The 17,837-nt window shown below is 41.4% G+C and overlaps 1 protein-coding gene across 1 annotated transcript in view; it reads left to right on the plus strand.

Moving 5' to 3' along the window:
- The first annotated feature begins 11,979 nt into the window (after positions 1–11,979).
- The window catches only part of LOC145415962 (protein turtle-like), a 207,311-nt gene continuing 201,453 nt past the window's right edge, over positions 11,980–17,837 (plus strand). Inside the window, exons 1-5 of the mRNA XM_080285065.1 lie at positions 11,980–12,136; positions 12,300–12,486; positions 13,375–13,540; positions 13,902–14,088; positions 14,442–15,071. Coding sequence (XP_080141191.1) covers positions 11,980–12,136; positions 12,300–12,486; positions 13,375–13,540; positions 13,902–14,088; positions 14,442–15,071 — 1,327 coding nt within the window. The remainder of the gene's footprint in view (positions 12,137–12,299; positions 12,487–13,374; positions 13,541–13,901; positions 14,089–14,441; positions 15,072–17,837) is intronic.

The raw sequence follows: 17,837 nt of genomic DNA on the forward strand, positions 1-17,837 counted from the left end.
CCTTCTCGCTTCCGTCTCCCTTCTCCTTCTCTCTCGTATAGGAGAGCTTCTATCACGTGTTCTACGCGGTTGAGTGGAATTTTCTCGATTCTGGGGGCTTTCCTATCAGGCGTCACTAGGTGCAAACCGGCATGCCTTAGAGAGAATGTGTGAACGAATTTCCTGCAGGCCCTAGCCATGACTTTGACTTAACCTCTAGATTACATAGGCCAATGTATGTTACTAGCTATTATATATTATATTGAGATTTTCGAGTCCTAACATCGCTTGGTCACGCCCTGCTGGCGAACCTACGACAATATGTAGCAACCAGTTCTAATATATTAATACATAGCATTCATTATAATATTGTAGAGATATAATATTCATGACAATACTGTACAGACATAATAATATCGTAGAACCATAACACATTGTAGGAATACATTGTATGAATAATGGAGTAAATACACTGTAGTAAAACTGAATATAGAATACTGGATAAGTCATTGTAGTACAAATATTGTAGCACATCGTAGTACACCGTAGCACAAATGTTTATGCACAACAGCCATACACATATATTAATGCAATGGTAATACTGCTAGGTCATACACCATATGAACATATGGACACTACTAGCTGTTATGTAGTAAAACTGAACATAGAATATTGTATAGCATATTGTAGTGATATAGTAACACAAATGTGTATGTATAACAGACACAGGCATATAATTATGCAATGGTAAAATTGCTTGGTAATTACATTACATATGGTGTTATGCCTGTAGTAATGCCTAATATTACACTTAACTTGTATGATGATTCTGGTAACACAGAATTGTAGAAACATTGTAGTTATATTGTATGAATGTAATTGTTACATCATTGTATATTTAAATGAAGTAATATTGTAATTGTTATGTAATTGTATTTTAAATTAATATTTTAATTGTTACATAATTGTATTATCTGAAATAATACTGTAAATGTTACAAAACTGTATTTTAAGTGAATATTGTCATTGTTACAAAATTGTATTATTACATAATTGTATTGTATTGTGCATTATTGTATTGTACTGTAATTGTTACATAATTTTAAAAGTGTAATTGCTACCTAACTGCAGCAATATTGGCATTTGTAGTTACACAATTGTAGCAACATAATTGCAGTAATGCTATCGTTTGTAGTTACACAATTGTAGCAACATAATTGCAGTAATGCTATCGTTTGTAGTTACATAATTGTAGCAACATAACTGCAGTAATGCTATCGTTTTAGTTCACAATTGTAGCAACATAAGTGCAGTAATATTGTAGTTAATTGTAGTAACTATAGTAATATTGTACAAATATATTGTATGTTACATTGTATATTACGATATAACTGTGTGCACATGCATATAATAACACTGTAGTAACACAATAGCAACAATCAACTGTATTATGAATCAGTCATGTATAACACTTGCTGTAGTAATATTACACAATATGTATTATATGTCCTCTCATCGTTTCCTACCGGAAAAAAAAAAAAAATCTGTTAAGTAGCTAAGCCAGTCATGCTTTGGTCAATGATAGCGATGATGCGCGTTCGTTCGTTCGTTTACAGATTCCCTGCACCTGTAGTGCAGGCCGAGCCATACATTAGCCCGGTCAGTGGGGTATGGACTGATTACAAAATAGTAAGGGGGGAGGACAGGACCTGGGGATTGCCCAGCACACACGCCTTGTCTCCTGACTGGCTTTGTGGTGTGTGTGTGATGATGAGCATTACAACTGGCTCTTGGAGAACAATAACTTTGCTTGTTGTTTCACTTATAGGAGCTTATGCTGTATTAAGGCAGTTATAGCATCAGTTGCACTTATTTTTTTTGTTTGTTTATGCGATCTTAATTTATTTTTGTATGTACTGATTTTCTCTAGTTTGTTTTCATCATTTGTTTTTCACTTTTCATTTGTGTCCGAGGTTGCATAATTGCTGGCTTATCCTTGGGACCCTTTTTAAGGCTTAGTTATGTTACACAGTTATTACTGAAAATGATATTATGTAACCCCATATTTTGTTATTTTATATAAAAAAATGTATACAATATATACAACATTACCTATATACAATCACTTGTTGTTCGTTTGTACCTCTGGTGAACAATGAACATGTTAGCACTGTGTAGAAATCTTTGTCATCATGACTGTGAAAGAGGATGTTCATTCTTGCTAACGTCACTCGTGTTGGCCATTTTTTCTCTCTCTGTCTTCCTGATTTTCCTTGTAATTTACTGTAATTTGTCTGGTCCCACTAGGCAGCTTTAATTAATAACTGTTTATTACGGTTCCCTTAATTGTTCACTCGATTAATGTGATAGTATATTTTATCACTTTGCAGATGAATTGTTGCTTAGTTCTACGTATGAAACACGTATTTTATATATGTATAAATGGTAAAACTCGTTGGGAATAAATGAATGCTATAGTAAATGAATGAATATACACAGTATACAATAGTTATTGTTGGTGCAAGTACTTAGTGATTGACTTACTTCGATAATTGAAGTAGGTATATGCGTTCGTCAGTTGTAGCTATAAAGCATGCTTTATATGTGTGTGCAGAATGTTTTGTCTATCACTGTGTCTGTCACTGTGTATTGTATAAATGAAGTAACTTTTTATCTCACTGATTTACTGTGGTGGGAACGGTGTGAGTGGTGGTGAGTGGTGTTGCTAGACACGGGTTGATTGACGTTGTGATGAGATGACTGGGTCAGGGCTACGCGGTCTTTGCTGCCGTCATCTGCCTTGTTCACCCCTACATCAGCGTGGTGGTGGTGGAGATGGAGGGCGGTTGGAGAGAAGGGTGGGGTCAGGTGGGGGTTGATGTGGTTGTGGGTTGTGAGTTCCATTGTTGCTTCGCCAGCTCTTGCTCTCTGCTTGTTCTGTAGCAATCGCAGATAGTTGTAGTTCGTTGGTTCGTCAATTGTTGAGTGATGTAGAAACTGGAAGATTGGTTGTAGCAATATATTGTCAAACCACTGCCAATATAAGGTTGTGAGGCGTCGTGTGGCTCGACTTGTAGTATTATTTATTTACTGTCTTTGATAATGTAGGTTCAACTGTAGACTCGTAAACGCATTGACTCGTAAACTCGTAGCATGGTTCGTACGTTCGCTGCCACCAAAATAATATATAAGTTCTAACTGATTATATTGTAGTTGTAGCCGAGCTGTAATAGACAGTGAGTAGATTTGTAGGAGATAAACTCAGTTTACTTGTAGTCAATGACAGGAGAAAGATAAAGATTAGTCATGGGGTTTGTAATTTGTAGTTTATTTCTTCAAGGGGATATCTCAAAATTTACACTAAGTTAACTTCGCGAGCCTGACCCCTTTTTAACCCCACCGTGCTTCTCTCTCTCGAGTCTAGACCCTCTTCTCCCTCTCTCTCCTGATTCTTCTCGTTTCTGTCACCCTTCTCCCCCTCTTTCGTATAGGAGAGCTTCTGTTACGTGTACTACACGGTTGAGTGGAATTTTCTCGATTCTGGGGGTTTTCCTATCAGGCGTTACGAGGTGCAGACTGGCATTCCTTAGAGGGAATGTGCGAACGATATTTCCTGCAGGCCCTAGCCATGACTTTGACTTAACCTCTAGTTTACATATGTATGTTAATAACTATTATATATTGTGTTGATATTTTAGAGTCTTAATAACTCTGTCCACTCATTCACTGACGACTCCACCCTCAGCTTCCCTGAGCATCTGCCTCAGCAGTTACTTCAACAGACAAGGGATGAGGCTCCTAATTTCTGACTTGGCTCATATCTCTAACTGGGGCAAAAGAAATCTTGTTGTTTTTAAAGCTTCAAAAACTCAGTTTCTATTGAACAATATCCAACACAATCCCGCATCATCTTTAAACATGCCTGGGGTTTCATTCTCTCGAGATTTATCCCTGATTGATCATATTAACTTTCTTTTAAAATAAGCTTCCAAGAGACTAAGTTTGCTAAGCCGACTCCATGTCTACTTTACCCCTGCACAGTTGTTGACTTTATACAAGGTGGAGTCATAGGCTTTTCATCTCATCATCTCTTCTTCTCTTATTGGCTTCCTTCAACCTCTGTCTCTTCACCGCAGTGTTGCCTCTTTATCTCTTTTCTATCGCTACTTTAATGGTCACTGCTTCTCTAAACTGTCTGCTTGCATCCCTCCACCACTACGGTGGGTGTGTAGCACCCTTTTAGTGACACACTTTCATCCTTTATCTGTCCAACTCCCAAATGCAAGAATAAACTTTTACTCCCAGTCCTTCATGTTTGTAATAAGTCAACTCTGGAACTGTCTTCCTCTACCTGTATTTCCTGCTGCCTTTGACCTCCAGTCTTGCAGTCCCAGTGTGTCCAGCTTTGCGAAATCAACGGATGTTGCATTTGGCTCTCTGGTATCTCTACCAGCCTCGATAGCAAAGCTAGTATTGTTTTCATTTTGTCTGTCTGTGTGTGTCTGTTTGCACGATAACTTCTCAACTGCTCAAGATATTATCACAAAATTTTAAGGTGTGTAGTAGGGGGAAAACATCTATCACGAGTTCGAAATTGGTTAAAGTAGGTCAAGGTCAAGGTCATATTCCCAGCCGCGCTAGATATAAATCGGCTCGCGGCTGGTGTGATTCCCCCCTTGAGCGTCCTCTAGTTTTTATTATTATTATTATTATTATTATTATTATTATCATATCATTTTTAGAGGGAACAATCCTACCGGCTTCTGACCTTTGGTTCCTTCTTCATCACATAAAGGAAAAAAAATGTACTGCAGCTAAGGGTACTTTGATTTTTTTTTGCTTGTTTTTGTTTTTAAAAACCAATGGCTTCAAAGCTCTTTTTCATTCGTGCTGAAAACTAATACAGTGAAGAAGAGATCTTGTAATAAAATGAGTGAAAAAAAAAAAAAAAAAGCTATTGTCAGAACAAATTAAGCGAACAGGTAGCCCAAAGGTAAAAGGAGAAGAACGGTGGGGGGGGGGGTGAGTACAGCGAGGCTAAAGGCTGCGCGTGACCATATGCCGGTGAGGTGAAAGAATGAATAAAAACCATGAAGGGAATTTTGCATTACCTTTCCTTTCCATCATGCAACAATACTGTGTGCGGTACCAGAAAAGAAAAAAAAATATATATATATATATATATAAGAAAGGAGAAAAATATTTTAACCGTCAGCCCCAACATCTATAAATTCCTGCTTTCCATTTAAGTTTCTCTCTCTCTCTCTCTCTCTCTCTCCTTTTTTATTGGACCCCTTTCGCCATATATTTTAGTTCTCCTTAGGCCACCTCCCTAAACTGCCTTATTTATGTCCTGCTTTCTCTCATGCTTCATACTCATTCCATATTTTTATGCTAATGCTTCCCAGGTCGTAGTGGTCTGTTGACGCGCAATGTCTTCACCTGATGAGCGTGGAGGGTATACTGTTATGGCCTCTCTTACTTCCATGGTCTTCTGTGGCGAACTCTTTAGTGCTCCCTCTCCTATACCATTTTAGTTTGTAGTTGAGAGGGCATTGATGGTGAGTCAGTGGGGGCTGTTCTGTAGACCAGCTTCTACAGAGGGCCACTCATGCCTATTTTGGTTACCGGATGCAAGCTTGGTGTGGCTTTATCCCTTGAAATATTTTTAGTATTGCCAAGTGTGATGCCTGTATATCTGTTTGTACCTGTTGTGTATCCTTGTCCTTTCCCTCTTTTCACCCCTTTTCATAATTTAGCCTACTACTATCCTCAGTGTGACATTCATAATCAGCTAATGATGTTAGGGCTTACTCAGTTCTTTCCCTGCACGATATACATTCACCATATGTTTTTACCATGTGTTTTAATTTTGACAAGAAATTAGTCTCAAAAGCTGTCAGAAATAAGTTTCAGTTAGCCGGAACAAGATGAAAAAGACGTTTTCGAGATGGAGCAGTGAAAGTAGATCACCAACATGAAATTTAAAATGCGAGGAGGGAAGGTCGTACGACCTGCACTTCTCTTACCTCATTACTACTTGCTCCCACCCGAAGGTTAGGTAAATTTAAGTAGTACGACGCACCGTCAAGATAAACTAGGTAGTTGGAAAGGTAAACAGGGAAGAGTGGAAGAGAAGGTGGTTTTGGCTAGATAACACAAGAAGAATATGTATATGAGGTGGGAACAGGACTAGAATAGTGGGTGGATTGATTAATTAATGGATGGTATATATGTTACCTCATATGTAAGCCAAGGACCGAGGACGTGTGAAAAAAGTTCCATTTGGTCAAACGCATAGAAGTGTCCAGGACAGGGCCAGATGTAGCACCTTGGGAGAGAGGACGCGTGTTTCCTACAAGGTGAATTAATGTTTCCTACAAGGTGAATTAATGCTGACTGATTACCAAATTCCTCTAGAATATAAATTCCTCTTTTCATTGAAATGATTGTGATTAACATTCATGTAAGATATTTCTCGCATATATTTTGGTATTCAACTACGTTATTTTAATCTAAGCATATAATCACTGACCTGCCAAAAATAGTGAAAGGTTCTCCCCCACGCCCCACATACCCCCAAACCTTGATTGTAAGACACCAATCAAGCCTCTTTACTTACGCTTGAATTGCCAAGAAGTGGAAGAGATGCTCTTTTGTTTCACTGTGCCACCACGGGCGTAGGCAGGACACCTATCCAGTATCTTGAAAACTTTTGGTCTGCAGTATAGTTTTGTGAGAGGTACTATGTGAATGACTGTTACTGTTTCCGGTACAAAAAAAAAAAAATCCCTCCGAAGGGATTTAGGAACAAAACAGAGATGGGGACTGGCTGAGGTAGTGATGCTGGTGGTAGGGGGAGAATCATGTTCCCAATAGTACAGTGTATGGTAGATCGTTGATACGGACACAGATATTTCGATGGATAGAAAACATTTTGAGAAGAACATGGGTGAGGAAGGGGGCAGTGAACCTGACAATAGTGTAAAATGAGGAGGAGGAATGATTGACGAGAGAGAGAGAGAGAGAGAGAGAGAGAGAGAGAGAGAGAGAGAGAGAGAGAGGGGGAGAGAGAGAGAGAGAGAGAGAGAGAGAGAGAGAGAGAGAGAGAGAGAGAGAGAGGCGAGGAGTTATGTGGTTGTAACAGTCAGGATTAAACGAAGACCAAGGCAGACGATAACCAGGTGATGAAAGGGAAGAAATATGAAAAGAAGGAAGTTTACAAAAAAATGAAGCTCGGATGCAAGAATATGACCGGACTGAATTTTTGCTAAATATTAAGAGTAGAAAAGTGGGTAATGACGATGAAGATAAAGGGAATGGAAAAGTCGGAAGTATTGAACGAGGAAGGCTAATATGTAAAAAAAAGGAAGCAAGGAAAAAAATAAAAAGCATATACACTAAAAAAGGGATAACAGTGAAAAGATGGAAAAATACAGTAGATAGAAAAAAAAGTTCTAAAAAGAATAATACTCGTATGTAGACACAGCGGGTGGCAGGGGAAAGAGTGGAGTAATATAGGAAAGGAAGAAATGAGGGAAAGCATTATAAAAATAAATTGTGACTGAAAAGGGACGCAGGCGAGAGGACAGGGAATGAAAGAGGAACGTTAAAGAGGGCAATAAAGGTATACCGGAAGTGAATATGACAGAAGAGGACAAATATAAAAGAATGTAAAAGGGCAAAGGGAAGCTCAAAGGATGTGCTGATGAGAGGAGGAAACAGATATGAGGCAATGGAGGTAGAGGCCGAACCATTAAAATTTACGTAACCTTCGGGTGGGAGAAAGTAGTTATGAGGTAAGAGAAATGGAGGTCGTACTAATTTCCCTACTCATATATATTTTTATATCTTATGCTTTTGATCTATTTTAACCGCTCCATTTCGAAGACGTCTTATTTACCCAGGGGGCCAACTGCAAAAACAGACATGGTGTGCTGTAAAAGTTAGGCCCACAAAAACTGTCCACATATACCTGAGATCATGATCTAGGGGGACAACCTCGCGAACAAGCTGCTGGAAATTTTTAGCAAGCCCCAAAATGAAAATGTGCTTCTAGCGATACCGGCGCTAAAATGAACCATGGCTGTGATGGTATAGTAATACACTAACCAGTCAAAACAAGGCCATACTAACTTTATCGTGTGTATATCTTGTATTTTTCAGTACTTTTAGGGTTTGCATGTGAGTTGCATTGTCAGTCCATGGAGTTACTGCTGAAAAAGTTTTAATTTCAGGGACTTTTCGGTCGGTTTATACCATACAGACACTAAGATGAAGAAAATGCAGTTGCTAAAACAGGCTGGTGGGCTATCATTTCATGTTGTCTATAATTGTGATTGGATAGTGACAGCAGGTGTGTTTGGTTTATTCTTACAGGTTTCTGAGACAGGATGAGCAAGGGAGAGAAGAGAGCTGAAGCATGAGCGGTGTCCCTCGACCCACCAAAGAGAAGGCGAGAAACTGTATCTGTGGACTATACTAGGTGTGTGATTTGCCAAGAATCCTCTGAGAAAGGACTGATGAACATTCAGACCACATCAGTACCAAAGCTCAGTGATGCTATGAATGCTCGGCAGGATCAAACATACTCAGGGCTAAAAGATGAAGTAAACAATGAGACATGGATCACAGACAAATCTCCCAAGTGGCATCCAGAGTGTCGGAATTGGTACATCCTAGAAAAGAGCTATCAACTAGCAGAGAAAAATCGTCTTGGAGGTAAACCAGCTGCCGCTTGTACTGCTGGCCAGCCATCGAGCAGTGCATCAGCCCTGGGATCACCTATTGCAACTAGACAACGTGTGCCAGCATTTGATGCCAAAACCACCTGTGTCATAACTATGCAACAAACGGTGGCACCAAGGAAAGGAACCAACCAGCAAGGTATCAACAAAGCAAAGCCAACAAGCAATACCTGACAAGGCCAAACAGTTGGGCAGGCGAGATATTCATTACAGACTGACCGGCCAGGGACATGACATGGTAGCAAATGACATTTTCTACCATACACCCTGCATGAATGCCTTCAGAGCTACACGGGTCCCTAGAGGTAAATCGGCTAATCAGACTATGTATGATTTGGCTTTTGACCGCCTGATTGAGGAGCTGGAGGTTCCACTGTTCCAGGAGATGTGTGGAATTCTCATCCAAACACTGCGGAATAGATACAGAGAAATTCTTCGAGATCTTCGTGTGAAAACTGCCGACACTTATCGGTCCTTAACCCTTAAATTGGAACTGCAACAGAGGTTCGGTAAACGAGTCTCAATGTTCGACCAGACTTCAGGATTGGGGTTCATCTGTTCCTCATCCATCCCACTTGGTGATGCCCTTAAAAAATTATGGGTCTTGGACACACAGTCTCGTGTAGATGACAAACAGCAAACCATACAACATGTAGCAAGACTGCTGAGAAAGGACATCAGAATCTGCAAGAAGGAACAGAAGCCCCACCAGTCCAAAGAAGTATCCTTTGAAGCTGCAGAAGAGATGGTTCCACTATCTCTCTTCAATTTTGCTGCCACACTCCTCTGATGAAGGGGAACTGCAGCAAAATGAAGATTTACCGATTCGGGTGTTAGTTAATCAAACAACTAAAGAAAAGGCACTGGTACTGTCTCAGCAACTCCTGCACCATGTGGCTGCAATACCAACACCACTAGGCATTGCTACAGCTTACCACCACTATAACCAAACACACAGCAAGTCACTAATCAACTTGAATAACAGACTTGGTCAAGGAACCAGCTATGACAGCCTGCAACGCCGACTACCAAAGAGAGTGCAGACATTATGCAACAGGTTGAAGAGGATGGTGTGTTCATCCCCGCCACAATGAGTCATGGCCATGGAACATTGCATGTCTTTGCAATGAAAAACCTAGACTGGCAGAAGAAGACACTGGAGGGGGGCAGATTCAATGCTACAACTGCTATTGTTATTGACAATCCCGAGACAACCGGTGTCTAAGTCAGGCGGGCTGACACTATAAGGTTTTCCACCTCATCTGGGGACAGGAGAAGGACTCTCGAATGTATTCCAGACAGTGCCAGTGCCATTCCTGCCTGTCATAACTCTGCTAGCGACAGGCAGAGATGTAGAGCACTCAGCAGCATTGGTAATATCAAAAGTCTGGATACACCCTCTGATGGTGTAGCTGAAGACATGCTGCTAATTTGGCGTCTTGGAAGACAGGTAGGACGCTCACAGCCGCTGGAAGTGCTTTATGAAGACGATGCAGGGCTTCCAGGGTTCTCTGCATTCTGAGCAAGACTGTTGCCACATCATACGTCAAGCACAATCGCGTGCGTTCCACTGATACAGGCCTCTCCAACAGACCCTGGTGTGTGAAAGAGGAGATGACACGTCTAGTTAAGACATATGAAGTCTGGGGGGACACACACACTGTCATCATTGGCGACCAAGCCACGTACGAACTTCCAGTGACAATTAGGGATAAGTACAGAGATATGTTCCGCAATGTTGCTCTGCTTCCTGGAGGCTTTCATCAGGCACACAACTACTTGAATGCCATCTGCAAGATCCTGAGGGACTCTGGCATCGAGGAGCTTTTTGTATTGGCTGGGATGTGTAGTGAAGGAACAGCAAAGAAGATCTTTGGTGAAAGGGCTGACTACTACCAGTCTATGCAGAATACTCAGTGAGGCACTCTGGCACCTGTATTGGGAGGAGTTTGAAGGCTGGGTTTCAGATGAATATACCATGCAGTGGAAGGCAGCTGTTCAGGATGTCCTGAAGATACTGCTTAACAACAACAAGGATGCCACTGAACAGCTGGAGTCAGTTCAGTCATGCCATGCACAACTTGCACTTCTCCAGGAGCAACTGGAAGAATTCCAGAAATCACTAGCAAATCGTCCAACAGCAGTGTTTTGGCTCAGCTTTCTAGAGATGTCTGACATACTTCACCGATTCATCTTCCACCAGACAGAAGGGAGCTGGCTTGGACACCTGTGTGAGTCAGCAAAGATGCTTCCTTTTCTAACAGCAGCTGGCCATTACAAATATGGACAACAGTCCCTGCCTCTCAACTTGTCTGAGATGCGAGCTCTGCCTGACATAGGTCCAGAGGTATATCAAGCCATGCTGAATGGGCCTTTCATTGGGAGATGATCAGATGGATGCCACAATGGGGTATCTCCAGAGTCAAAGGCTTTTTGTCTCATTAACTCTCCTCCTCTTACTGACTCCCTTCAACCTCTGTCTCTTCGTCGCACTGTTGCATCTTTATCTCTTTTCTATTGCTACTTCAGTGGTCACTGCTCCTCTGAACTGTCTGCATGCATTCCTCAACCTCTACAATGGGCGCGTAGCATCCGTCTAGCAACAAACTCTCATCCCTTTTCTGTCCAACTCTCTAATGCAAGAGTTAACCGTTACTCCCAGTCCTTCATTTATGCAACAGGTCAGCTCTGGAACTGTCTCCCTCTGTCTGTATTTCCTGCTTCTTGTGATCTGCAGTCTTTCAAACGCAGTGTGGCCAGGCATCTCGAAATGATCGGATCTTGAATTTGGCTCTCTCTTGTATTTTGTTTATCTCTTGGAAGGAGCAATTTTGCGGGCTCGTGGCCTTTGGTTCCTTCTTCCTTACATTAAAAAAAAAAAGATATGCTGTTAGAGCAAACCTACAATGCCGATGCAAAAGAAGAAAGTGGTCTTGAAGGGATAACACTGAACTTTGCTGCTCGCACCAAATGGGTGTACACCAAGCCCATCACTTGCAGCAGTATCTTCTCAGTTGAAGTCCATGCTGCACCTGCACTCTCGGAGCCCCCACCATGAGACTGGTCAGACACGAGTGTCCAAGGATAGAGAAACAATTCTTAAAGTTATGGCGGCCATGCAGACAAATCCCTTGAGAGCAGAAGTATCAGTCCTAGTCAACATATCAGTAGTGCAACATGCAGATCCTGATATCCAGGCCGACTTGTCAAATGTGAAAAGCATTGGTCTTGAAGCTCTCTCTGAGTCTATTAGATGTCAGCAAAAAAAAACAAAAACAAAGTGGTCAAGTTGAAGACATTCCACACCCAGAAGATGAAGGCAACAACGCTGAAAGGTCAGTCTGCTACCCCTGGAAAGAGTGACGAGGTGGCTGCTCTTCAACACCTGACCCAGCTAGCTGTCAGTGGAGGTGAAGTTGATATCGTCAACTTATAGGCAAGCATGAATGCAGCAAGTTTCCTCCATCATTGTTCAATGACAATGGACTAAAGAGAGCAGCTGGAACAAAGTCCACGTTAGTTAAAGCCCTGAAGGAGGAAACCCAGGTGAACACAGTTTCTCATCTCCCACAGAATCAGCTCTACATGCCATGTTTGCAATACGCCAGTGGTCTTTCCATAAAAGTGAGAGTTTTGGAGCAATTGCAAGGCGATACCTCCATAACGTGCTGGACGATATTCCCGAAGGGACTGCCAGTATCCACTTCTGCTGTGACCGACACGGCCCAAACTGTCTCAAAGCTCCAGAGCAGCAGCACAGGTATGCCAAGTCATGACAAGCAAAGGTGTTTGAAGTCAGTGAGCAATACACGTCTCCTCATGAACAGGCAGGATTCCGATGCAGGTATCGACTGCTGAACATCTACACACAGTGTATCAGTTAACTGAGAAAACTACAGTATATAATAAAGAAAACTGTGTTTAGCTTTTGTTGATTACGAAAAGGCTTTCGACTCAGTGGAGCACATACCCATCATAAATTCACTGTGAATGAGAATACTAAAGCTGCTCGAGAACATATACAAAGAGTTAACCACTACAGTTAAATTTCACAAAGAATCGGAAAAAAAAAAAAAACTGAGAAGGGCGTGCATCACGGAGATACAATTTCACCAAAATTATTTACAGTATGCCTAGAATGTATTTTTACAAAGCTAGACTGGGAGAACAAGGAGTGAACATAGATGGAAAAACATATATCATTTTAGATTGCTGATGACATTGTCCTAATCTCAGGAAAGGCAAAGACATTGCAATAAACGATAAATGACCTGAAATGAGATAGTCTCAATGTAGGGCTAAAAAGATGAGTCAGAGTAAAACTAATGTTGAACGCAAATCCAGCAAAGAGCGTCATCAAAATAAGCGAAGAAATTCATGAAGAATTTGGCTCTCTCTTATATTTTGTTTATCTCTTGGAAGGAGCAATTTTGCGGACTCGTGGCCTTTGGTTCCTTCTTCCTTACATAAAAAAAAAAAAAAAGATATGCTGTTAGAGCAAACCTACAATGCCGATGCAAAAGAAGAAAGTGGTCTTGAAGGGATAACACTGAACTTTGCTGCTCGCACCAAATGGGTGTACACCAAGCCCATCACTTGCAGCAGTATCTTCTCAGTTGAAGTCCATGCTGCACCTGCACTCTCGGAGCCCCCACCATGAGACTGGTCAGACACGAGTGTCCAAGGATAGAGAAACAATTCTTAAAGTTATGGCGGCCATGCAGACAAATCCCTTGAGAGCAGAAGTATCAGTCCTAGTCAACATATCAGCAGTGCAACCTGCAGATCCTGATATCCAGGCCGACTTGTCAAATGTGAAAAGCATTGGTCTTGAAGCTCTCTCTGAGTCAATTAGATGTCAGCAAAAAAAAACAAAAACAAAGTGGTCAAGTTGAAGACATTCCACACCCAGAAGATGAAGGCAACAACGCTGAAAGGTCAGTCTGCTACCCCTGGAAAGAGTGACGAGGTGGCTGCTCTTCAACACCTGACCCAGCTAGCTGTCAGTGGAGGTGAAGTTGATTTCGTCAACTTATAGGCAAGCATGAATGTAGCAAGTTTCCTCCATCATTGTTCCATGACAATGGATCAATGAGAGCAGCTGGAACAAAGTCCACGTTAGTTAAAGCCCTGAAGGAGAAAACCCAGGTGAACACAGTTTCTTATCTCCCACAGAATCAGCTCTACATGCCATGTTTGCAATACGCCAGTGGTCTTTCCATAAAAGTGAGAGTTTTGGAGCAATTGCAAGGCGATACCTCCATAACGTGCTGGACGATATTCCCGAAGGGACTGCCAGTATCCACTTCTGATGTGACCGACACGGCCCAAACTGTCTCAAAGCTCCAGAGCAGCAGCACAGGTATGCCAAGTCATGACAAGCAAAGGTGTTTGAAGTCAGCGAGCAATACACGTCTCCTGATCCACAGGAGTTTTTTCCAGTTTCTGCCAACAAAGCAGCACTCTTGAACTTTTTGTGCATGGCATGGAGCCAGAATGAAGAGCTGAAGTCATCAATAAGTTTAATTCATCTGTATCTAGGTGGTGGTTTCACGGAGTAAACAAAGACTGTACTATTGTCAAATGGTACTGTGAATGACGTGGCACAGCTGCAGTCCACGCAGCACGAAGCAGATACCAGAGTTATTCTACATTTAGTCTACAGCTTTCAGAAATAGGGAGTGGAGCGAGTAGTCATCTGTGCAAATGACACAGATGTCATTGTTTCATGTGTGTACTATGCTGCTGCACTCCCCAAGGAACTTCCTGAAACGTGGGTGCGAACCACACAATTCAGTTATCTGCCTGTCCATGAGATTGCATCTGCACTGGGCCCAGCACAATGCAGAGCAATCCCCTTCGTCCACAGCCTAAATGGGCGCGATATCACCAGCTTACCTTTCTTCACTGATAAAAAGACATGGCTGAGCTGCAGCAAAATGGTGGAAGTACCAGCACTCGAGGACTTTGGTGAAGCAGATGAAAGTTCTTCAAACATCATAACAACAGACGTCATCCAGCAAGCCAGAGATCCGCTGGTGGCTGTGTACACGAAGAGGGGTGACGACTTTAAGAGGTCTGAGCTGGAAAACCAAAGAGTTCACAAGTTCTTGAACAACAAGTCAACACTGCTGAAACTACTGCCCCCAACTGAAGATGTGTTTGTGTTGCATGTCAAACGGGCAGCACTGGCTACGCTGCTGGACAAAACAGCCCATATTGTCCAGCCAGATCTGGGACCATACACAAATTATGGCTGGTCATCAGTTGATGGCAAGCTTGTACCAGTGCCTTCCACACAACCAGCATTGCCAGATCAGATGTCCAAGAACATTTCATGTGGCTGTCTGAAAGGCTGCAACAGAAACTGTTCGTGCTGCAGGAAAGGCATCCCTTGTTACATTGGTTGTCGTTGCCAGGGGTCAGAAAATATGTGCAGTCGTGTGAAGTTCAGTGTTTCATCGGATGAAGAAAGCAGTGACTCTGATAGTGACAGTTAATGCACATGATCCCCATTTGTGTGCGATAATACCAAGCCTTTAAACATTTTGCCGACCGAGTTGTTGAGGTTTACTAAGTACAGTTGCATTAAAAAATTTAGTTTTTCTTTTCTGTAAAAAAATATTTGGTTGTGTTTGGTGCAGTTCCCATGATAATAACTGTCAACCATTAGATCTACATGTAATGTTCATTGATGTTCGTTTGGTCGCATTAAAGTAGCAAAAAATGGTGTTAATCAATGGTTATTTGGCTATTTTTCTACAAATAAGTGAACTGTATTTCGTTCTTAAAAGTCCCAAGTATCACAGAAACCAATTACTATACCAATTTAGTGTCAGACAGAGTATGGGTAGTAATATTCTGTACTGAAGACAAAACTACATAAACTACATAGGGACACAAACGGCAATTTTCGAGCAGATAGGGTTATGATACTTAGTGGCTTCCCAAAAATTTCCAGCAGCTTGTTCACTGGGTTGTCCCTCAAGAATATGTTCCTAGACATAATATGTGGATGTGACTAGCATGGGCCCACCTTTTACAGCACGTCATGTCTACTTTTCGAAAAATTCGGGTTTGGCCTCCTGGGTTATTCATCTTGCACCGACTAACTGAATTTTAATTTTGACAGCTTTTGACATTTATTCCACACAGTAAAAATGAAAACACATGGTAAAAGACTAAGGCAAGTGTACTACCTGTGAAAGTATTATGTGCGAGGAAAGAATAGAGTAAGCCCTAACATCATAAGATGAGTATGAATGATGTCACACTGAGGATTGTAGTAAATCATGAGAAGGGGTGACAAGAGGGAAAGGACAAGGATACGCAACAGGTACAATTAGATATGGAGGCATCACGCTTGGCAATACTGTACACAGCAGCTACCTTTTGCTTTGAAATGAGTGTAGGGAAAGTAGGGGGATACAAAGAAGGTTTGCAATTAGTCGCCTCAGACTGCTGAGTCTCATTTAGGAAGAGAATATGAAGTTTTAGAGGAGGAGAGGTGGTGTTCAACAGAGAGAAAGTAAGAGGAATGGCCGCAAATGTACGTATGATTACCCTAGCAACCCAACCATGAATTGCTGCATTTGCCCCAACTACTATTAAAAACCTACCGTACTATGTTGATTCGTTAGCTCGAGCTAGCATGTGACACAATATTCATTGAGCTCCAAGCAGAAGCACAAGACAAATCAGGGGATAAATGTGCCAAAGCCTCACCTCGTGTCTGTTGTAGTGACTGTTGTGTTGAGCATTATGAGACGTGACTGGAAAAATGAAAGCTGTATGAGTGAGCTGAGTTAAATATTCCGCAAAGATGATCAGTGATAATAACAGACTGAAAAATAAAGGTAAAGGAGGGAACTCTGAGGAAAACCACGATGGCTGGTTTAATAAAAAGGTCAATGGCCGTCTACATTGGTTACAGAACGACCAAAGAAGTCTCTTGAGATAAAGGCAACCTATGTTAATGGATGGCAATCTATAGGTGGTATTTAGCCAATAAAATATTTGTACCAGACTGTGAACAGTCACGGAAACGTTCAGTGCAATAGCTATGGTATCATCATCATCCTGGAAAGAACATATCAATGAAACATCCTGGAAAGAAAGGTTATCAATGGAAAGATGCCTCAGAATCTTTCCGTTGAGGATAGGTTCAAAGGCCTTATATTAAATCAGTTGGCCGATAGAGGGTTTGAGGCGGCCACACTTCTTCGGGAGAGGCTAAAGGAGAACAAATTTCCGACAAGAGAGAGAGATTCATTTTGAAAGACAAAGACAAAACATGTTGCCCAGGCAGGGTGCCAGCACGAAACACAGCTTTTGAGGACAAGAGAAACGCTTACATAATGTATGACTTATTACTATTAAGGTCAGTGAGTGCAGAGACTGTATCTTGTAAAGAAATTTTAGTAACGGTATGAGCAAATAAGAGGCAGACACATTATGGAAGAGTAGCAATGGAGTCGTCCAAAGTGGAGTTAGAGGGAATATCTTCTAACTATGTGTGTGTGTGTGTGTGTGTGTGTGTGTGTGTGTGTGTGTGTGTGTGTGTGTATGTGTGTGTGTGTGTGACATTGATGAGTTGAATGATACTCTAACAAAAGTGCTTGGAGAATTAGCGGAGGTAACAGGGAAAGCTAATACAGCCATAACCAACAAGTATTCAAAAATGAACATCAAGCTCATGAAAAGAAGAAAGAAGATGAAAGTAAATACCAAAAAGGATGAAAAGAGAAAGAGCAGAATTTAACAAGCTTATCAAGAGGATATAAAGAGAAGAAAAAAGAAAGAGAAACATGGATCAGCTCAATGAAACCATCAGAAAAGGAAGAAGTCTGAAACAGGTCAGGAAAATGCACTAGGAAAGGAACACAACCCTGAAACAGTACACCTAGTTGCCCCTATACACCATTAGGACACCTGGGTCTTACAGACCCACAAAATAGAAAAAAAAAATACTTGTGTTTTATTTACTGAATCTTTGACCAACCTTCAACCTTTTTGGTTCAATTTACTATGTAATAATGAATATACAATTAAAATTAACATATTTAAAGCATTTTAGGCAAATTTTTGAAAAAAATCCTTACAGTTTCTGTT

This window comes from Coenobita brevimanus, chromosome 104, assembly GCF_032717465.1.
Source record: "Coenobita brevimanus isolate Jiangsu-jjx chromosome 104, ASM3271746v2, whole genome shotgun sequence".
In the NCBI taxonomy this organism is placed as follows: Eukaryota; Metazoa; Arthropoda; class Malacostraca; order Decapoda; family Coenobitidae; genus Coenobita; species Coenobita brevimanus.